At 38.4% G+C, this 21,095-nt stretch overlaps 1 protein-coding gene across 3 annotated transcripts in view; it reads left to right on the forward strand.

Annotated features, from left to right (window-relative positions):
• Positions 1–21,095, forward strand: part of MLLT3 (MLLT3 super elongation complex subunit) — a 276,518-nt gene that overhangs the window by 155,382 nt on the left and 100,041 nt on the right. For all 3 annotated transcript variants that reach the window (XM_004581078.4, XM_004581077.4, XM_058672179.1), the window contains exons 3-4: positions 3,551–3,633; positions 13,777–13,920. In XM_004581078.4, coding sequence (XP_004581135.2) covers positions 3,551–3,633; positions 13,777–13,920 — 227 coding nt within the window. The remainder of the gene's footprint in view (positions 1–3,550; positions 3,634–13,776; positions 13,921–21,095) is intronic.

Below are 21,095 nucleotides of genomic sequence, written 5' to 3' on the forward strand. Positions count from 1 at the left end.
AGGAAAGGAGAGCTGTTATTTATGGCTATAGGATGTTAGTTTCAAAATGGCCATGAGCTCTTTTTGACCTGCTTAAGTGCTCCAAGGGTGATACTGTCAGAATTGGATCGGGGTCTGTATTGGGTTCCCAGGAAGCTGGTCACAAAGATGGTCCTACTGATTTAAAACTAATTGCTCTATGTCTAATGTGCAGTGCCTACTGGCTGAATTATTGTTAGTTTTAACTTATGTTTCTTTATTAGAACTCACTTAAAACCCATGTTAATGATTCTGAGATACTCAAATAAGTAATTAGCTTTTTCTAATTTGATTTTGTTCAGATTAAAATTGTCAGTTTATATTTAAAGTGTTGCTGATTTTTGTGGTGTGTGTGTAGAAAACTTTCATTGTTTGCATTTAATTAAGAATGCAGGATGCTTTACAGATACTGTTCATTGTTATTGATGAAAATATTGACTTAAAACAATTGAGATGAGTTGGCAAACAGTTTCTTATAAAATCTAATGTCCATGGAATATTAATACATAGCAAATCATTTCCTTTAGGGGGTGGGAAAAAAATTCAAGGGCTTTAGCTGTAAGATGTGTGCCCACTAACAGCTGTTTCCCATAATAGGAGCAATTTGCATGCAAAATGGGGAAAATGAATTATACAAAAGGGTATACAGAGGAACAGCTATAACTTCTCTGGCATATGAGGCAGCCCACAAAATAAACTTCCTTCAGATGACATTGGCATGATTAATCACAAGCAACCTGGACACTGAAACTGCTGTTCTGAAAGGGGACTCTGCAGGCTGGAAATGTTGTGGGTGTGACACTAACCTTGCTGGAGTTAGTGGAAAGCTGCTCCCTGCATTTAGTTGCATCCACCTCCCTGCCACCTTCCAGAATATTTGAATATTCATGAATGATTGGCAAGTGGTCAGTAGATGCAAGACTGAAATCATTCTGAGTTCTTTTGCTTTTTCATTTTTTAATTTAAATTAGAAAGACTTATAAGGTTAGTGAGATGATTTATGCCTTAAATACTTCTTTGGTCAGGGAAAATTTTCCTAAGGTGGGCTAATAAAAGAGATTGTCAAATGTGAAAATTCTACCTTCAGTACATCTCTTTGTACCCACATGTGTGCTTGTGGAATGTCTGATCAATAACCATGTGTGTTTTTTAAAGGTTTATTTCACTTGAAAAGCAGAGTGAAAGGGACAGTGGAACAAATCTCCTGTGTGTTGTTGGTTCACTCCCCAAAACGGCCGTGATCCATATGGGCTTTTACTTTGATTGGGTCTGGATTAGTCTACATCAGGAAACTGGAACTCCTTCATTTCCCACATGGGTGGCAGGGGCTTGAGTACTTGTACAGTCTTCTGCTGCCTTCCCAAGTGCATTTATGGAAAGCTAGATTGGAAGTGGACCAACAGCCACGGTTTTAACGGGCACTCTGAAATGGGATGTTGGCATGCAGGTAGCAGCTTAATTCACCGTGCTGCAACACCGGTTCTGTGTATATTATAAACACCATTTTCTGTAAGAGAATACCTCACATAAATTCAGTCTTGTGTCACTTAAAAGGGGAACCATGCCTGAGAAATGTACCATTAAGGCAATTGTATCCTTGTGTGAACATTGTAGAGCGTTCTTTCACACACCTGGATGGTGTGGTCTATTTCTCACCTAGGCTGTGTGTTATGTGCTGTTACATATATAGTCATTCATTGATGGAAATGCTGTACTCTAGTGAATAACAACGTTACCCCACATTCATTCTCCTTATGTATTGACAGCCATGCTTATAAATGTAGGTGCTGCTTCATCCCTGTTGAGAGAAAAAGAAATGAGGGTGCCCAGAGACTCCTCAGTCCCCAGAATTGAGTCTTCTAATGCAAATTAAAGACTGTCTACTTCTATTTGAAAAGGCTACATGGCAGTTGGGTGTTCTGAGGCTGTACTTCCTGGCTCCTGTGTGTCTGTTGGAGAAGTTGCATGTGCCAGGCTCTTTGCTGTATTGTTAACGCATGCCACTGTCTAAGCAGTTGAGGCAACCATAATAAAATACCACATGTATTAATTTTTCATTGGTGTGCCAGCATAGTAAAGTTCTGGGGAGGCTTCCATTTGGGATTGAAGATTGCCATATTTTCACTATGTCCTCATGTGGTGGAAGGTGCAAGACAGCTCATATTAGCCTCCACGACAGGGGTACTAAGCTCGTCGATGAGAGCTGTACCCTCATACCTAATCACCACACAAAATGTTAAGGGTGAGGACTTCAGCATAAGAATTTTGGGGGAACACAAACAGTATGTACTGTAGTTTCCCTGTTAAAGTGAACAGAGCCTGGAGGGGGAAGACAAGGTGCAAAATGGTGTGGTCTCAGCCCTTGACTTTGTTTATCTCCATAAGGTGAATAAATGTTCTTTCTGTGCTTGAGGAGTGAAAATAAATTAACATTTGCAGTTCCTGAATTGTATGATCATAAGGGCCTCAGCTGAGTGTCAAAGTAGTGATTTAAGAAGTTACTACTTGGGGAGGTTTAGAAAGGCATGTGAAGAAGTTCAGATTTGAATTAGCAGATGATTCTAAGAATAGCTCCACAGTGTGATGCAGGGAATATTGAGAGGACTGGGACTATGCTGAATATTGGGGGGGGGGGGGACCAGTGCATTTGAATGGCACAGGGGTTTGGCAGTTGACGAAGGGAAGGTTGATGGGAAAGTAAGCTGGAACTACTGAAAAAGAGGTCCTAGGGATCCGGGATATATGGCCTTGATACTCATTTTACTTTGGCATTTTGCCAAATACAGCCTTAATCAAAATAATTTCCTTTGGCATATGAATGATTGTGGCAAAATCGGAGTTTTAGCAGCTGAAATCCTGTGTAGCATCTCAGGGCTGCCTAAGAAGTTGCCTAGCAGTCCTATTTCCTTCTAACTTCCTAAGAAATACAAAAGGCTTTTTTAAAAGTGTTCTTTGGACATGATTACATTTTAAATGATTGGATGTAGACCAGTATTTCAATCAGCATTCCCTTTTTGGAAGGAAGAGTGGTAATGAAGCTTAATGGGCATCAGTTGCATAAAGAGACTCTGCGTTTGGGATTTTCTGAGAAAGGCCAGTGACACAGAAGTCAGGATATATCAAACAAGGGAGGCGATTAGAAGGGAGAGTTATTTGCATGAAATACTAAACTTAGCACATTTGTTAGGAAACCTAGAATTTTTTTTTCATCTTTAGAAGCTAAGTTCAGTTTTCTTAAAGATGTACAATGGGTGATAACAACTGAAGTTTACTCATTAATGATCATGGTTGACTGGAATAAGCTCTCCACCAAGATTTGATAAGTAACTTTCATAATCGCTTAACATTTGAAAAGCTGCTCTAGATTGTGGAGAAGAAATAAAAGGTTAATGAGATGCTAACCTTGGGGGGGTTAGTAAAGGGTTATGAAAATTTGGGGTGACCTGGGTGGTAAAATGGTTTTTTTAGAGAAGAAGAATATGTTTATGCTTATTATTCTCATCTTACCTGTTTTCTTTTTTTAATATTGCAGTGTGCAAAGATCCACCTTACAAAGTAGAAGAATCTGGGTATGCTGGTTTCATTTTGCCAATTGAGGTTTATTTTAAAAACAAGGTATGTAATTATCACCCACTAATATTTCAATAATAGATCCATTAACCAAACAATGTTTAAAAGAATATTTGACTCATAAACACTTCTATCACTAGGCAATTTTAAAAGCTAAAGTTTTCTTCTAAGAATTCTTGTAATTGTTACTCTTAATTATGGTGGAGTTGGCCAGAAAAAAAAATGACCTCAATAAAATTGAGTTAATTTTTTAAAATATTTAGTAGCTATTTTTTTTTCAAGAGAAAAGTGGTTACCATTTTGAAAAAAGATTAGTAAATGTTTATAAGAAAAATATACCAAGTTTTTTAGTGAAATTTCTCTTCTCTCATTTTGTATTTCTAATATATCTCAGACTTTAAAAAACAATCTTTAACTGATACACACATGACACATGCACGGTTATTTTCGACTTGAGATATTATAGACTCAAACTTGTTTTAGAAGTTTTCAACAGTAAATTTGTGGCAGAACATAAATTTGAGAAATTGCTCAATCTGTGTGGAACTACCTTGTTTGTAGTACCTTAAAGAGAGGAAGAGAGAGATAGAAAGATACATAGATACATAGATAGATAGATTGATTGATTGATAGATATTGAGAGAGATTAGTTCAATCCTAAGTGTTTTAAGAGCTAGGCTGGGCCAAGCTGAAGCCAGTACCCAGGAACTCCAGTCTGGCTTCCCATATGGGCAGCAGGTGCTCGTGTTCGTGAGCTGAGGTCAGCTGCAGTCCTTGGCACATGAGCAGGACTCTAGACCTGAAGCAGGGCAGCTATGACTTGAACCAGGAAGCAGTGACTTAACCTGCTTCTTCAAATGCTGCCTGCTGTCCTCCCCCCCCCCGCCCCCCGGCTTTTTCAACTTAAATAAAAAAAAAGGGGGAGTGGATTTCAATTTAGCAAAGATCTCTTTATTATTGAGATGATTTACTTGATTTTGATCTGTAGTAAAAACCATTCTGTAAAGTAGCAATGTGTGAATGACTGGCTGCGTTTATTTTTCATGGTTTTTGTTTGTGAGCTGATGTGCTTGTTTACTGCATTCTTGCTGTTTCAACTTCTCACAGACCTGCTGCCCATGGATTGGCTTTTCTTAGATTTTGACAGGAAATCGTTTCTACATTAAATATTTTAGTGCTTACTCTGTCCTTAACTTTCAAGAGGTGGATACTGTTATTCCAGTTTTACAGGAAAGGAAAGTGAGTCATGTAAAAGTTGAGTAGATTATCTAAGATGTGAAACAGAGAATAGTAATTCCAGGTTCTTGATCTGGATCCTTAGTCATTGGTTAATCTCATCTGTGCCTTAGAAGCAGTAACTTTGCTGGAATAATGACTGTCTTTCTCTTGTTGGCAATACCACTGAGAATCCTTCACATGTTTTGATCACGTCAAAATTCATGGGGCTGCATTTATATCTACTCATGATCTGTGCCTTTATATTGATACATTGATTTGTTTTCGTTGTAAGCTGAATTTCATGTGAGTATATTGGTTTTGCGTTTTTTGTTACTTTAAAAAATTGATATATAATTCATATACATTTTCTGGATTTTAAATTATTCATAATGAAAAATTACTTTTATAATCAATAAAACAAACACCATTTATAAGGGCAACAATTACTTTTACTGGTTCAGAGAATCATTGGATTTCTGACAATTTCATAATAGTTATGGAGTCCCTAAGCATCAACACCAATAGGATTATAAAAGGGCCATCCATATGATACGTGCTTTGTTGCAAGCATTTCTTTAAGAATTTCACTACACTTAACTATTTATTTTTTGCATCTTTTGGTATTATTATTTTCCATGATATAGTTTTGTAGGAACTCCCTCCTCCATTTCCCCTTTCTCTTTCTCCCCTATTTTTTCCCTCAACCATATTACATCATATTACAATAATATAGTTCTTCAGCAAGTCACAAGAAATTTAAAAATCCAGAAAAAATGAATAAAATTTAAATCACTAGAGTCATATACCTATATCTATCCATAAGTATAGCTTCTCATTTTTAATTGTTGAACACAAACATACTTTCTTTATCATGGTATTTCAGTTACGGTATCTAACAAAATCCGTACTCTGAATTGGATGTAGTGTATTATGGACATTCTGTTTCATATTTTAAGAATAATTAAATGCATAATTCTAGTTTTTGTTTTGCTTTTGTAAAACATTTAGGTTTTTTTAAGATTTGTTTTATTTTTATTGGAATGTCAGATATACAGAGAGGATGACAAAGAGGAAGAACTTTCATTCAGTGATTTATTTCCCAAGCGGCCGCTAAGGTCAGAGCTGCACCAGTCCGAAACCAGGAGTCCGGAGCTGCTTCCGGGTCTCCCAAACAGGTGCAGGATCCAAAGGCTTTGTGCTGTACGCAGCTGCTTTCCTGGGCCACAAGCAGGGAGCTAGATAGAAGGCAGGGTGGCCGATATTGAAACAGGCGCTATATGGAATCCCAGCATGTGCAAGGTGAGGACTTTAGCTGCTTGGCTACTGTACTGGGCCCCAAAACACTTAATTTCTAATCTTCTCCTTGCCTTTTAATCTTCTGCTTGATGGGTAAATGTATTTTTAACAATAAACTTAGCTGCTTAAAAATTAGTTTATATATCATGAAATTCAAATCACTTGTCTAAAGTCTGTAACAGAGTGAAGTTTTAGTGCAATTTTTATGTGCAATTATCACTGATTTCATGTTTTTATCCTTTTGCACATTAAGAAATGATGTATAATCTGCCGGGGCCTGAGATCCATTAATGCACTTCCTTTGTTTATAGATTTTCATATTCTACCCATTTCATTTAAATAGAACAATATAATCTATAATGCTTTATTTTTAATATCTTTCACTTAGTATAATATTTTCAAGATGCAAATTATATTATATGTTTACACTTTTCTAGCTGAATAAATATCAATTGTAGTTATGCTGCAGTCTATTAATTTTAAGCCAATGGGCACTTGAATTGTTTCAGATTTTGATTAGTATGAATAATGCTGCTAGATATTAACTCTTTTTTGTAGGTGAATACTCAAATGTCCCAAGATTATACCTAGATGGAATTATTTGCTCATATTGCAATTTAATGACTGAAGTTTTGAGAAGCTATTAAATGGTTTTCCAAAATAAGTGTACTATTTTCTTTTCCCACTGGCAAAGTTTGATTCTTCCAATTTCTCTTAAAGCTGCTATTTTCCTTTTAAAATACATGAAAGTCATCCTAGCAAGTATGAAGTGGTATTTCGTTTTGGTTTCGATTTTTATCTCTCTGATGACTTATGACGTTGTACATCTTTTCATACTTCTGTTGTCGATTTAATTTGGAACATGATTATTCAAATTCTTTGCCTTTGGCAGGTGTTATTGTAAGTCCTTGTATTTATGAGAAGGAATTTTGTGATTGTCTCCTGTCTTACTTCTCTCAAGATCTTGGGAATTTCCCCCGTCCTATCCTCATTTCCAGCGTTTTAATTTCAACTAGGGACTATGGTGCACTGCAGGAACAATCTAGGCCTTCAAGCCAAAGGTTTACTCAGATATTATGGTCTAGGCAATTGCTATCTCTTGATGCAGGACCAGGATGAGTATAACCATACCCCCTCTTCTTATCACTTGATATGGAATTGATGTTTATTTGTAAATAACACTGTAGTGAAATGTCTGCTCCCTTATGTTCCTAACTTTTCTGCTCATTTTACAGGCTCTCAATTTGAGCAGAAAGATCTGTGTTCTCAGTGTTCCAGTTTCCCACTTCATAGAAATAACTAGACCCTCCATGTTATACTGTATTTTAAAAGAACAAATGAAGGATTAAAATACTGCAATCATTCCTGAACTAACCCACCCACCTAGCTACCTACCTACCTAGCTAGCTAGCTAGCTAGCTAGCTACCTTTTTGAAACACATACAGCTGCTGTGGTTCATCAAGTAATGCTGCCATTTAGGAAATCAATATTTCATATCATAGTCCCAGGAACACCACTTCCAATTCAACTTACACCTGATGTGCCTGGGAAGGCAGTGCACTGATTTCCACCACCCACAAAGGTATAGTTAATGACTCCTGTCTTCAGCTTGGCCCAGCCTCCATTGTCATGGTTATTTTGGGAGTGAACCAACAGATGAAAGATGTCCTTGCATGCTACAGTGCCTTTAAAAATAAATACACCTGCTTAAAAATAAATCCACTGATTAAAGAGCAATAATGGAGAGAGTTGTTCTTGTGACTCTTAAGACATCATTCACTTGTGAGGAATTTTAGTTTCTTAAAATATGAGTGAAGAATGATATAAGAATGAGTGAAGAATAATATAAAGTAGACGTTCAACATGGCGGTTAAGTTGCTTGTGTCTTGTGTCAGATAGTCTGGGTTCAGTGTCCACCTCTGGCTCCTCTAACTCTGGCTTGCTGCTAGGGGGACCCTGGGAGGCAGCGATGATGACTGAAGTTCCTACTACCAATGTGGGAGATCTGGATTGAGATCTTGGCTCCAAACGTTAGGGTCCAATTTTAACTACTGTAGGCCTTTTTGGGGAGTGAACCAACAAATTAGAATGTTCTCTACCTGCTCCCTGACCTGTGACTCTTATGTGTGTATGCACTTGTATATACTTTTTGTGTGTATATATATATATATATTTTTTCTCCATGCCTCACTGCCTATAACACTTTAAGTTTCACGGTTAATAATATTTGCTGCGTTCCCAGGAGCTGGTCCCATGCCCTTCCACAGGCAGGTGGCTGCCTCAGGAGCATGGGGGCTTTAACCATTCCACTGGAAGGTGAAGGAACCCACCTGGTGATCACAAAACCAACCCCATCACTTCCTCCCTGACCTAAGAGGAGCTGGCTCCAGAAGGTTGGGGTCAAGGCAGAAATAAATTAATGTGATGCATTTACTTTTAACAATAAAAAGTGAGTGTATATGCACATACATAAACCTGGTACTAAACAAAAGCCCCTTGGGGGTTCCCAATGGTGTTTCAAATAGTCCCCCATGTGGTCACCAGAAAACAAGCCATTCCTTGCATCAGTATGGGATGAGCCTGGCCTCTGAGGGGTAGGAGCGCCTCCTGCGTGTCTTGGGATTCCTCCCTGCCTTGTCTTGTGGCAGTGTCCAAGTGTGTCTTGCTGTCTGGTTCTGAATCATGTTTTCTAGCTGCTTGGCCCTACCTCGTGGGCCCAGTATTCATTTTGAGCATAACTGTACTAAATCTTTTCAAGAACAGAGTAATAAAGGAGTGATGTGCAAAAAAAAATAATATTTGCTGTTTTTACAGGTGTACTGTAAGACACATATGTTTTAATGTATGTTTCACTGTTGGTAATATGAAAAATATTCCTAATTAGCTCTATATGAATATGTAGGTCGGTAATGGTGACTTTAATACTGTATAGGCTGATATGACAACATGAATAAATCTCAAAAAATGGTGATTTAAAAGTTGCATAAGCATATGAGAACACTTCAAAAAGTCATGGAAAATGCTTATTATGAAAGAACTATGCATAAATTTCATTTTTATGCCAAAATGAGCTTATCCTTTTCCTCTGTTTTTATGAACTATTTGAAGAACTCTCATATTAGCTATGATATCATAGGCACATATTTTTATAAATGACTGAATAAGGACATGTTTTTGAAGAACATATGTAGTGTAAGAGCATATACTGGAATCACAACAGCAGAACTTGTGGCGTTGGTGGAAATCCTTATATTCACATGCGTGGATTTCAATTTTTCATGCCAAAATAAACTTACCTTTGGTTATTTTGCATGAATTTTTTTTCTTTAAAAAAATGGAAAGTGAATTTGTTGGAAGTGTTAACATTGGTTTAATCTCAATGCAGGATTCCTGGTTGTAGCATTTAAGAATTTTTCTCAAACTGAATGTCTGAGCTTGATACATCTTCTTGTTTTTTTTTTTTTTTTTTAGTTTTACTTTTTTGATAATAAGAACAGTTATCACAATTTGTCATCACAGCACATTTTTAAAATGTGTAATACTTTATTGGTGAATATAAGGTACTGTGCAGATCTCTAGAGTTTATTCATGTTATTAAACTGAAGTTTAATGTCTGTTGATTAATAACTGCCCTGAGCCCCAAGTAACCAATATTCTTGTCTTTGATGTTTATGAATTTGATTGTTTTAGATACCTCATGTGAATGGAATTTTGCATTCTTATTTTTGTGTGTCTTGTTTTTTGCCCAACATCATGACCTCAATGTGCATGTGCATATATGCTTTTTCTCTTCCTACGGAAATGACCCCTTGGTAAAAATTTAATAGCTTTAGGCTATTGTTGATCTTTATTGCTCTTACCACTTTGTAGATCCCTTTAATACTCAGTTCTCTTCAAGAGTGACCATCAGTTCTTTGCTGGTTTATGAAAGAGTGTTTGCCCAAATTTTCCTGGCCAGAAGGATTCCAGCTGATATTGGCAGGGTGCAGATGCTGCATTTTAGGGGTGTCACCTAATCTTGGTCTCATCCCCTTCCTCACAAGTTGTCTGCTTCTCAAATGAAATTCTTTTTGGTTTGGCTCCTTTAATTAAGCTGGCAGTCAGAAGGGTCTGTGAATAGCAGTGGTTTCCTTGAGTTTCATGTATGTTTATTCTGTCTTATTTTGTATTTGTGCCGAACAGATCAAGCCTATGTGTGAGAGCCATGTGTGTTTCGAAGCTCTAAACCAATAGACACACTGAAACATAATTGATTGTGGCACTTCAGTTTGAAATGGTCCCATGCTTCTCTCTTTCAGTCTGTTTTCGGAATAAGTACATGAATAAATGTCAAGGTTTGAGGCTTCGCAGAGTGAGAGGGCTAATTTGATGTTGCCAAAAGCAGATTTGCAATCCTAGGGAATGTATTAGTTTTAGATATAGAACAAAATGCTTTATTGTTTGTTTCCTGAAGAATCCTCTTTTTTGAGAGGTATACATTGACATAATGTTGATTTTTTTTCCTTTTAAGAGAATATACTCAGTTGATCAGAATGTAAACTTGTCAGTACATTTTCTTTAGTTAAAGTAAAACCTGCTATGAAAGAAAATTATCCTCCGGATTCATAGAGATTCACATTTTGCCATTCTTAGAGTTACTTTTATTGAAAGAATGATTTAAATTTTTTATTTAAACTATTGCATCCAGTAAAATGATGGTGCCATTATTGCATTTTTTAATACTGATGATTAATTGTATTCAAGAGTATTTTCTTTAAACAGTATCAGGACTATGTGTTCTCCTTAGTGAAAGTGAATGGGATAAAACTTGGGAGTTTTATTTTATCAACTCCATTTAGTGATTGTTAACCATTTGATACAGTATTTCCAGATCTACTTAATGCATTTGCATCGATAAAATTTATATTAACATAGAACTTGGCAGGGACGTGGTATATTATATGTTAACATTTTCTGTGACTCACCTTTAGTTCACTGAGCAATGTAACTTTCCAATCAGCAATTCAACAGTGATTACAAACCATTCTTAATTTTTGCATTGTAAACAATGCCACCTTGAGCATTTTGTAAACTATATGTTGATACCCATATTTGAATATATTTTAATGAAAGAAATTCTTAAAATTATTAGATCATATATCATGTACATTTAGTATGTGATGGATATCACTAAAATGTCTGTAAGAGAAGGCCTTACTAATTTGCATTCCTAATTACATGGGAGAATACTACCCTCCTTTTTAATTCTAGAGTTGTATTGACTGTTTTGTAATTTAGAGGAGAGATAGATAAGTAAAAGGTAATCATAATTCATTGTGATAATTACATTAATAAAGAAATAGTATGAGGGGGCTGTGTGGTTCAGCTTGGGTTGGAGAGTCAGCAAGACTTTCCAAAGGACTTGATACTTTAGCTAGGTCTTGAATAGTGAGTTTTCACTAACCAGTTTATACAGAGAAGGATGATGCTGGGAGAAAGAAATTTAGGCCTGGGGACAGGTCAAAGACAGGAACCAGAAATTTTCATCTGTATCTACCACAGAGGTTGGTAAGAACCTAAGCATATTTTTTCATCTGCTGTGTCCTAGGGTGCATTGACAGGAAGCCGGGTCAGAAGTGGCATATCTGGGACCAGCACAGGCATTCCAGTATGGGACGTGGGTGTCTCAAATGGCAGCTTACTCTATTACACTACAATGTTCCCTCACCTATAGAATCTTCCAGACTTATCAGATTATTGTAGTGATGTGGTAGTACGTTATAGAGAATGATGAGTCTTTAAAACCTTTGTGTTAATAGAAAGACATAGCTTTTGTATTTGTAAAAGTATTCTCTTGTCATTATGAGAAGTAGAATGAAGTGTGTTCACAAATGGCAGGACAAGGTAAGGAATGGCAGAGGTCTGAGCAGGAGTACACTTGCAAGAATTCCTAAGGAGAAATTTAACAAGTAATACTGGGAAAAATTGGTGAGGGAAAAGGAAAAGTTGGGCTTGAATTTTTTTGCATGTTAAACTTGGAAAGCAATTGGGATTTTTGCTTGTATAGAGGAAAAGACAGATGAAGATAACCAGTTTATAATAATGTGTGTGAATTTTGTGTTGCTGTGGGTCAACATATGGAGCACATGCATATGACAGTTAAGTGAGAGTTGGATTGGGGATACAGAGAGGGGAATCACTTTCTTCTTGGTAGAACTGGCCTCCTGTGCTTGAATGCCATCTCCCTGGGAAGCTACAGAAAGAGAGAGGACAATAAAGGGTCAGTGAAGAAAGAGAAGCTTTGGAAGAGGGCTCAGAAGAAAGGCCCAGTAAAATATGAGGAAAACAAGAAGTGAATGGCATCCATAAGGAAGTGGGGGGAGTTGGAAAGGGATTTGGTTTCATGCCAGAATGTAGCAGAAGTGAAGGAAATGAGGGAAGCTTGCTTATGACTTAGGAAAGTTTGTGTAAGGAGGTAGCAGAAAGCCTCATTCTGACAATTTCAGGTGCTAAGACATTTGAATAAAAATAATTGTATTCAGATCACTTTGTTTCATCCAACAAGGCTAGTGCCTATCTAAACCACAGGAGAGCTGTAAGAATTAAGTGAAATGAATATTAAAGTACATATTAGTTTCTATTATGATCCTTTGGATTATTAAAAAGTAGTTTGAAGAAAGAGGTGAATGTTCACCGAACTAAATTGATAGCTTGAGAGATGAACCTTGGAATCGTGGAATTCTAAGCATCGTGTTCTTTTAAGCAAGATGTTGTTTTGTAGTCTTTCTTTAGTAAAAGGCTATCCTTAATTCATCTCATGAATCTTAATCTTATTTTTATGTTCAGGCACTAAACCAGTTGTTGAGAATGTAGTGGTGATTCAAACATCACTCCTAGAGCCAGTAGTCTTATGCTTTAGTGGGGCAAATGGAGATATTAAGACATTGTAAGATAATGCAGGGATAGGAGGGAGATATATGCAGAGCAGAGGAGACGGTGAAGAGTTGGAAGTAGAATTCAGGCAAATCCTCCCCAAAGTTAAATCCAATTGGAAAGTGAAGAGAATTTATTCTGAGAGAGTACAAGGTGGAAAAGTGGAAGTGTAGGCGATAACTATAAAGCAAAAACAAAGTCCAGAGTTAGCTAGGAACACAGCAGAGAGGCACAAGTAGCAACATATTACAGAACGTCAAAGAGTCTGGAAGGAAGTGAGGATGGATGTTTGTCCTCATGGTCGTTAGAGACTGTTGAAAATTTAACGGGGAGTGTAGATTGTCTAGATTTTATTTCTTATACATAATTTTGAGACCTGAATGGAAGAGGCTTTCTCAAGAAGTATTCCTGAGGACATTGACAGCTTTTGTTGATACATACAGAGTCATGTGGGAAGAGGAGGGATTTTGTAGGTTTCAGACTGGGGGCTGTGTTTGGTTGCTTCATCCTACGTGCAAGATTGCGGTAAGAGGATGAGTTTATACTGTTTGGTTTTTCCCTAACACAAGAAAGTCAAGTGTGTTAGATATTTTCATTTTGTTATGTAAATAATTCCATGATGATTTCTTGCAGTATTGCTTTGACACCATAGCTGTTTCATGTCTAAGTTGTTTCTTTTCCTTGAGGAGTAAAATTTGCTCTTAATTTTTCATTTTATGGCTAAATCTTTTTTATTTTCATTTTTTTTTTTTACTTTCCAGGAAGAACCGAAGAAAGTTCGCTTTGATTATGACTTATTCTTGCATCTTGAAGGCCATCCACCCGTGAATCACCTCCGCTGTGAAAAGCTAACTTTCAACAACCCCACAGAGGATTTTAGAAGAAAGTTGCTGAAGGCAGGAGGGGTAGGTGACATTCTTTTGCAAGAAGCTTTATTATAAAGAAAACTAGTTGCTACTGTGCTAAGAAATATAACTAATGTTTTTGGAGGAGTAGAGGATATAAAATACCTTAATATGGATTCATGGTTCAATATGGATAGGCAGGCAAACAATAATATTTTATGAAGGCATGAATCAGTACACTTTATTGGTTAGAATGGACTTAAGAAAAGCTTATTTTGACAGAAGTCCAAACAAGCAATAAGTTATCCTCAGTTAAGAAAAGTCCAGTGTGTGGACTTTTTCTCTTTTAAGGTGGTAATGTAGAAAATTAGCAAAAATGAACTTTTCTTATTTTTCATTTTTCAGTTTTTAACAGATTCAATAAGGATATAGATAACACCTTTATTTATTTATTATTTTACAATTCTAAGGATATAATGAATTTCCCACCAACCCTCCCTCCCCCTCTCTCTTCTCATTCATTTATCTATGAGATAATATTTTGTATTTACATCATAGTTAAGGGCTTAATGCTTCACAAAATAAAAATTTTAACAAGTAGCACATTTTAATGAAGAAAAATACATCGTCTCCATGAGGTGGGCATCCCAGGGTAGTGTTTTTATGGATATTGGTATGAATTCCTAATTTCTCTTCTCCCCTCCCTGACTGGGACATTGTTGGGTGAGACATCCAGTGTAGAGTCCATTTCCTATCTGAAGAGAACAGAGGAGAAATGAGGCAGCAGGTCATGCCTCCCTGATCATTTAGCCATGAGCTGGAACAGTGTGTAGAAGAAGGCCATGTCCTCTGAAATTCAAACATGTTAGTCGCCTTGTACCATCCTTTTTGCCATTTATTTGGGTCTTGACTGAACCTTTCCATTTCCTTTTTTAGTCTCATTTAAATCCAGCATTAGAAGGGAACACTTCCAGACAGAGCCTCCTGGTCTGGCTCTTTCCTATAAGGGGCACATTTTAATGACTTCTAATGTCAGGGCTGAGGACTGACAGCAAGCTAGGGAAAGTGGCTCCCATGTCAGGAAACAGAGGGTAAAGGACTTTTGTGTGTCCATAGCGGTGCTATTTTGATGGTAGTTCTTTTTGCTTCGCCTCCAGTGGGCTATTAGTGGTGGATTAAGTAAGGCTGATTGAGCTGAGTTCAGCGTCCAGTTTTTGTAGAATTCATGATTTTCTATTAGTTCTTTCAAGGCCCATATGGGACTTCTGTCCCACAGCAGAATAGATATAGCTGCAAAGTGGCATTATAATTTTTTTTCATAATCCAAGGGTGTTTTATTTATTCACTGACTTATTGTTACTCTTCCAGTTTCTAAGCTTCATGTCTGAATCCTAAGAACATGATGATATGTAAAATTACCCATAGTAATTTCTTTAAATGAAGAATGTAAACTCAGAATTTTGATTTATAATCGATGGAGCAGACAAAAAGAGCAATATTTTAAAGATAAATTTGCAGTTATAAAGTGGCATTATAATTTAAAGTACCTATTTTGGCCAGGTTTGTTGGTCACCTAATTTACATAGTGGCCAGGGGGAGTTAAAAAGGGAAATAAGTTGTTTCTTCTTTGAAGTCCAGGGGTCAAACTGTCAGTTCTGTATTTCAAAGAGGATAGAGGAGAAATTGTGGTAGATGTCTCAATCCAAAGCAAAAGCAGGCATCCCAGCTTCTACTTCCTGACTCATGAAGAACTTTTCCTGAGTTCTTCCTTGGACATTAGAAATTTCACACTGTTTCCCATAGGTTATGTGCACACAGGTTTCCAGGCTTAACAATTATGAAAGAACCCAAGGATTTCCTTGGGCTTCTGGACTTAAGCCATGTAGCCTGTGGCTATCTGCTGCATAACTCAGCTCTCCAATATTTGTATTCACTATATAACTTGTTTCTGATGGTCTCTGATCCCTTTTGAAACCTTTTTTTTTCTGGCTGGACCTCCTTTTTTGATCCATAATTTGACCTGGAAATGTCTGCCTATTTAATGTGTAGTCTGCCTTAGCTGTTGTCAGTTCCCCTTTAAAGTTCTGGCCTGCTTGCTGAGACTGCCAGCTTGAGCAGGGCAAAAGCATTCGTCTATCCTTTTTTTTTTCCCTTTTCTACAGCCAGCTGGGACTGGAAAAAACGTTTGTATGCCTCTTGCATGTCTGCCTTGCATCTCCCTGTCGCTGATCAGGTGCTCTGCCCAGGGGTAGAGCTTCTCCCTGGGTGTATCTCTCCACCTGCTATGTAGATGATCTCTCTCTCTATTCCTTCCTGTCTCTGCATTTTGTGCTACACACACACACACACACACACACACACACACACACACCTGGGAGGGGGAGGCTTTAACCTTGGGTGCTGGAAGGGATGAGCAAGCTCTCTGTCTGAGCCAACCCAGCCACAGTCAGACACTGCCAACGAGCGAGAGAGAGCATATATCCCTGTTACCCTCACCATCTTGCCAGGACAAGCTATCTAAGGCCATGGGAATAGGTCTGTTTGGGAACCATGTGTCATTAGCAGAGATCGATCCTGGTGTGCACCAGAGACCTTTATATAGACACAACATTTGGTGTCATTTTATAACCTGGCAATGTATTTTATACAGTCTAAATTAGATAAATATTCTCTCTTCGAGTTGAGAGTCTCGGCCTCAAAGTCAAAAGACTATTTAGAACTTTAAGGACTTCAGAAGTTCAAATCATTGGATTTAATAATCCAATTTTTAATAGTCCATTTAACCATAGCATTTTTCATGTATTTAACATATTTATTTCTTTGAACATTTTGACCAAATCAACCACTCTTATAAAATGAAAAATTTTGAAGACCAAAACATAATAATGAACATCAAACTGGATACCATACACATATACATTGATACAAGCATTAGTGGTGGGTTCAGATGTATAGGTAGCTGTTGCTTCAAACATTTGCTCTTTTTCCTGAAGATGTGCTTTCACATAGCCAAAATTTGCTACTAAAGCAAATCTTTTCCAACTTAAAAATGTTTATACTTTTCAGAAGTAAGCCTCGTGTTAGGTTCACTAGGAGTTCCTAACATCTAGTTTCACATGTAATCTTCTCATTTGTAAAAGTTAAAAAAAATCAGTTTTGGAAGAAACTGAAAGAATTTCCACAAATGTAATAGTACTGGTGCTCTGCCAGCTCTAACAGTAGGACAGGAGTCTGTTTCCTGAGTCAGGACTACTCTGCTTTCTCTTAAGCTTCCATGCTGGATGCTCCAACCTGACTCCAGGCGAGAGATTCTCTTGTCCAATGTGTGCTTCAAGGCAGTGTAGAACTCAGTTTCACCGGGGCCCAAGTCTCACACTGAGGAGACCTGGGCAGCGCCTCCTCCAGCCAGTGAAACCCTCTGTACTGACTGCCGCAGTCTGTATAAGGCCGAGAAGTTCTTGCCTTCTTTCCAAACAATTCTCCTATTTTGTAAACAAAGGCCTGAAGACATGTCATTGCTGGTGTTCTGTGCGTCTGCCACTGATGCTTCCTCCCTTGGGTATTCTCCTACCTTCCCCAGGAAGAGGATCTTGGGAAAAATTGGTCAGTGTAGAACCTGGTAGAGCCCTGGGGAAGAAAAATTAGCCAATTCCACCATTTTCAAGTCTTCATGGAATATCTTGCATGCGCCAGGATCCCATATGAGTGCTAGTTCGCGCCCCAACTACTCCACTTCCTTTTCAGCTCCCTGCTTGTGGCCTGGGAAAGCAGTCGAGGACGGCCCAATGCTTTGGGATCCTATGCCCATATGGGAGACGTGCAGGATGCTCCTGCCTCCTGGCTTCAGATCAACTTAGCTCTTGCCATTGTAACCACTTGGGAATGAACCAGCAAGTGGAAGATCTTTCTCTCTTTAGATAAGGTTGCAAATTTTTACCTTCTCTGTGGCTTCTCTGTCCACATTCCATGAATGCTAGGCTTTACCTCTTCTGGAACTCCTGAAAGTACCCAAACTATTCTTGGATTGTGTCCATGGGAAGTCAGACAGCAAGCAGGTACTGGTGAGGCCAAGAGTTGGAGTACAAGAACAGTGGAGGCATGTGACCAAGAGAGAGAGAGCTAACCTTAGCATTTTGAACAAAGTTATGGGCCAGATCTATTCAGAGTTAAGATGACCATTCAAACGTTAAAAATAGGCAGATAATATTAATTCATATAAAGCTCAATTATTATAAGTAATCAAGGCTCAATAAAAGATGACAGAAAATAGTAGAAATCTTCCCCCACGAATGTAAAAATTTTCTTTACCAAGATCAGTCATAAAAATGAAAAAGCTTCATCAACAGGGTTTAGCTTGTGACATCAGTATGTGAACCCAATATTTAGAGCAGTTAAATGTGCCATGGAACAAAGAGATAAAGAATCAAGTAGTGTTGCTACCTGGAATTTTCAGATATAAGGGACTAATTTGTATTTAATCTTAAAAAATACATATTTTTGTTTTATTTGGAAGGAAGAGATGCAGAGGGAGGAGGAGATACACACAGAGAAGTATCTTCCATCCTTTGATTCACTTCCCAAATGTCTACAACAGCCAAGACTGGGCCAGGCTGAAACCAGGAACTTGGAGCTTCCTTCAGGTCTTCCACCTGGGTCCAGAGGTCCAAGCATTTGGGCCATCTTCTGTTGCTTTCCCAGATACATTAGCGGGAGCAGAAATGGAAGTGAAGTAGTGGAGTCTTGAGCCAGCACCCAGATGGAATGTCTGCATCAAAGGCAAAAGCTCAACCTGGTGCACCACAACACCAGCTCCAGGAGCTAACTTTAAAATGATTTCTAATGTGTACATCCTAATCTCACACACCATTCACCTTTCAGAAATCTACAACGTATGTATCCCTTCATTTTTTCTATCAATTTTTTTTCAGCATTAATTATTTTTTTTAAAGATTTATTTATTTTATTATAAAGTCAGATATACAGAGAGGAGGAGAGACAGAGAGGATGATCTTCCATCTGATGTTTCACTCCCCAAGTGAGCCGCAACAGCAGATGCTGTGCCAATCCGAAGCTGGGAACCAGGAACCTCTTCCGGGTCTCCCACACGGGTGCAGGGTCCCAAGGCTTTGGGCCATCCTCGACTGCTTTCCCAGGCCACAAGCAGGGAGCTGGATGGGAAGTGAGGCTCCCAGGATTAGAACCGGCGCCCATATGGGATCCCGGGCGTTCAAGGCGAGGACTTCAGCTGCTAGGCCAAGGTGCCGGGCCCCTTCAGCATTAATTATTAAGAATACATTTTCATGTTTATAGCTTCCTCCACTGACTCCTGCAGGTCACATCTAGACTGATCCTCAACACTTGTAAATTAACAGAAAAACACGTTTTGAAAGAACATACAGGATGTTAACCAATAATTACTCTAGAGCAGTTTTTAAATTTTGACGTCATTAAATAGGAAATTGGCATTTTTTTAATACAATTATACTTTACTAATGTGTTGCAAACCCTATAAATCTCAGGGAAAACTTCAAAGAAAACCAAACTTTTAAGTGTAGAATCAACAAAATTTAAGTTTGGGTGTGATTTCATGAATTTAATTACAAGTATTTTCAGAGAATCACAATTGTGGATGATGAAAGATTTAAATTAGATACTTATAACAACAGCAACTCAAGCAGTTTAAAGCAAATTAGAAAATACAGCAGGATTTCACAGACTGTTTTGTCCTTTCGGGCCTCAGGATCTATAATGGGAGAAGCAATGCTGATGGGAGCGTTCCTTACACTAAAGGCATGTATTGAGCTCAGGGATTTTCAGTAGCTGGACAGAGAAACTTAGATCATTTAGCGAGTGAGAAAATGAGAACCCTTTGGGCTAGAAGAACCATGAGGCTCTCCGACTACTTTAAAAACCAACACAATGGGGCCCGGCACCGTGGCCTAGTGGCTAAAGTCCTCGCCTTGAAAGCACCGGGATCCAATATGGGTGCCGGTTCTAATCCTGGCAGCTCCACTTCCCATCCAAATACAGGCTTGTGGCCTGGGAAAGCAGTCGAGGACGGCCCAATGCATTGGGACCCTGCACCCATGTGGGAGACCCGGAAGAGGTTCCTGGTTCCCGGCTTCGGATCGGCACAGCACTGGCCGTTGCGGCTCACTTGGGGAGTGAAACATCGGACGGAAGATCTTCCTCTCTGTCTCTCCTCCGCTGTGTATATCTGACTGTAATAAAATGAATAAATCTTTAAAAAAAAAAACCAACACAACACAAAACAAAACTGAAGAGGGAGTTCGAAGATAGCAGTTTAAGAGAAATCATCTGAAGACGATTTCTTGTCATTGCTTTTCAAAATGGTAGCCAAAGAGATATGCCGGTTGTGGTTTCCTTTCATAGGAAGGGCTAGTGTCAGCCCTGGGCCTTGGCTACAGAACAGATGCAATATCCCCTTACTTCCGACATTTGAGGTGAGGGAGAGGCTAGTGACCAGACACTGGGTAGGTCGGACAGAACAAGGAGGGTGAAGAGGGACCTTGTGGAGTCTTTAAAGAGAGGACGCTGGCCTCAGGCACTTGCTGAGAGACTCTGCTGGATGAGTGCAGCAAGGAGTCTCTGGCTGAAAGAAGAGCACAGGCTGGTTTAGAAGAACCTAGCCGAGCCTCTGTCTTCATGAAATACTTGGAAATAAACTTTGGTTTGCCGCTAGACAAGGTAGGGGAAAGCAGAAAAGTAGGCTCGACATGGAGCACACCCCAGCGTAGGTTTGCTCAGTACTCATCATTGTCTCCTGATTGGCTCTGCCAAAAATATTACCAGGGACGGCTACATGGGGGCACTTGTCTTCACACCACAAAGAATTCAGACATTAAACAAAGCATATTGGTTATGAAGGCAGCAGAGCTTCGTGAAGAGATGTACATCTGATAGGCCTAGTGGGTGTCTCACTAAAGAACTGAGCACCCAGTGTGAGAACTGTGTTACATCAGTTTTTAGGAACTTTTGGGAAAAAGTTGAATGTCAGTATAAAATTATGTAAAATTGTTGTCTAGAGTTTCTTGGTCTTGAAGAATAGAAAAGATACATTCATTTGTATTATGTGTTTAGATTACTTAAATGTATTTATTTTTTGTTTAGATTGCGTGTAGGTAAAAGATGGATTATACTTTTCAAGATAATGTGAAAAATGAAGCGGTAAATTTTTGCCATTGTGATGTGGTTTAAATGGAGGAATGCTTTAA

This window comes from Ochotona princeps, chromosome 14 (genome assembly GCF_030435755.1).
Source record: "Ochotona princeps isolate mOchPri1 chromosome 14, mOchPri1.hap1, whole genome shotgun sequence".
Taxonomy (NCBI): Eukaryota; Metazoa; Chordata; class Mammalia; order Lagomorpha; family Ochotonidae; genus Ochotona; species Ochotona princeps.